At 25.8% G+C, this 2,516-nt stretch overlaps 1 protein-coding gene across 1 annotated transcript in view; it reads right to left on the reverse strand.

Annotated features, from left to right (window-relative positions):
• Nucleotides 1-1,489, reverse strand: part of fam210b (family with sequence similarity 210 member B) — a gene marked incomplete at its 5' end in the record, with an annotated part of 2,648 nt that extends 1,159 nt beyond the window's left edge. The window contains one exon of the mRNA XM_079628527.1: nt 1,305-1,489. Within this exon, the coding sequence (XP_079484653.1) occupies nt 1,305-1,489 (185 nt within the window). The remainder of the gene's footprint in view (nt 1-1,304) is intronic.
• Nucleotides 1,490-2,516: the final 1,027 nt, after the last annotated feature.

Below are 2,516 nucleotides of genomic sequence, written 5' to 3' on the forward strand. Positions count from 1 at the left end.
AATAACAAAAAAATAGTGATACAAAACACTGAAAAAGATACTCAAATAATATTGATACAAAATACTGACATAAAACACTATCAGTATTTTTTTGTATTTTGTATCAGCATTTTGAATATTTTGTATCTGTATTTTTTTTTGTATCAATAATTTTTTATTTTTTATCTGTATTTTTTAGTATTTTGTATCAATATTTTTATTTTGTATCTGTATTTTTTAGTATTTTGTATCAATATTTTTATTTTGTATCTGTATTTTTTTTGTATCAATAATTTTTTATTTTGTATCTGTATTTTTTTGTGTTTTGTATCAATATTTTTATTTTGTATCTGTATTTTTTTGTGTTTTGTATTTTGTGTATTTTGTTTCTGTATGTTTTAGTATTTTGTTCAGAATTTTGTAGCAGAATTTTTTTTTAATTCTGAAAAAATACAGATACAAAATATACAAAAATACTGATACAAAACACTAACAAAAAATACTGATCAAAAACGGCAAAAAACTGATACACAATACTAACAAATACCCAAAAATACTGATACAGAATACGCATTGTTTCAAAGCAGGTTTACTGAAAATCATGATGATAATGTTTAATATCTTCATCCTTATAGCAGCATTCATCAGATTAGAGCTGGACGATAATATTTTTGGATACATTTTGAGACTATATAAACAATCAAGCAGTTGATATATATATATCGCTTTACAGTATGTGACTGTACTGTGTGTATGAGAATAAAGTTGGACATACTTGTATAATTAATATTGTCAACCTACAAGTGGTTTATTGCTGTTATAGAATGGCAGAATGACACCAAAGTGCAATAAATAATTACATTAATAAGAATCATAGCAATAAACAATTCTTCAAGTAACATTTTATAAAGCAAACTGGAGATGATTTACAGGTTTGTCACATTAGTACAGATTCTTACTGTACTAATAGTAGATTATTACATAAAATATAACCTAAAAAATGTATCTGAATAATGTCTTTAAAGCAGAATTTGAATTTGTCTCATATAACACAAAAAAATACTGACACAAAATACTAAAAATACTGACAGTAAAAAAAAGAAAAAAGCATATGATACAAAATACTACATATAATACTAATAATAATAATTTGAATTTGTCTCATATCTTATATGATGAAGTTCGCATCATTGATTCTGTTTTATTCTTGTTCATAACTGTGAAGCTGCTTTGAAACACTTGGTATTAGAAATAAAGCGCTGGAGAAATAAAGGTCATTAACACAGATATATACGTGACTGTAGTTCGGTGTAATTAAATCTCACCTGGATACGGAGAGGTAGAATATTCCCAGAGATACGAGGGAGATGCCGATGTGGAAGGAGACGCCGACGGCCCCGTATTCCTTAAACACCTTCCTGAGCTGCTGTGTCCGACTGAGCTTCCCGTCTGACCTTTGACCTTCAGCGCTGGACACTGACGACACGTGATCCTGGTGGAGGAGTTCAAGAGGAGAGATTTAAGAGATCAACAAATACTGACACAAAATACTCTAAAATATCAAAAAATACTGACACAAAATACTCAAAAATATCAAAAAATACTGACACAAAATACTCAAAAATATCAACAAATACTGACACAAAATACTCAAAAATATCAAAAATACTGACACAAAATACTCAAAAATATCAACAAATACTGACACAAAATACTCAAAAATATCAAAAATACTGACACAAAATACTCAAAAATATCAAAAAATACTGACACAAAATACTCAAAAATATCAAAAATACTGACACAAAATACTCAAAAATATCAAAAATACTGACACAAAATACTCAAAAATATCAACAAATACTGACACAAAATACTCAAAAATATCAACAAATACTGACACAAAATACTCAAAAATATCAACAAATACTGACACAAAATACTCAAAAATATCAACAAATACTGACACAAAATACTCACAAATATCAACAAATACTGACACAAAATGCTCAAAAATATCAACAAATACTGACACAAAATGCTCAAAAATATCAACAAATACTGACACAAAATACTCAAAAATATCAACAAATACTGACACAAAATACTCAATTTCAAAAAATGTACACAAAATACTCAAAAAAATACTGACACAAAATACTCAAAAATACTGATACAAAATACTTAAATTTCACAAAATATTGACAAACTACTGATACAAAATACTCACAAATATAAAAAAATACTGACAAAAAATACTCAAAAATAAAAAAGAATACGGACACAAAAAAAAAAAAAAATACTGACACAAAATACTCAAAAAATAATAATACTGACAATACTCAAAAATAAATTAAAAATACTGACAAAATACTCAAAAATAATAAAAAATACTGACAAAATACTCAAAAATAATAAAGAAATACGGACATAAAATACTGATACAAAATACAAAAAAAAATACTGACACAAAATACTCAAAAAATAATAATACTGACAATACTCAAAAATAAATTAAAAATACTGACAAAATACTG

This window comes from Phoxinus phoxinus (genome assembly GCF_949152265.1).
Source record: "Phoxinus phoxinus genome assembly, chromosome: 11".
Classification (NCBI taxonomy): Eukaryota; Metazoa; Chordata; class Actinopteri; order Cypriniformes; family Leuciscidae; genus Phoxinus; species Phoxinus phoxinus.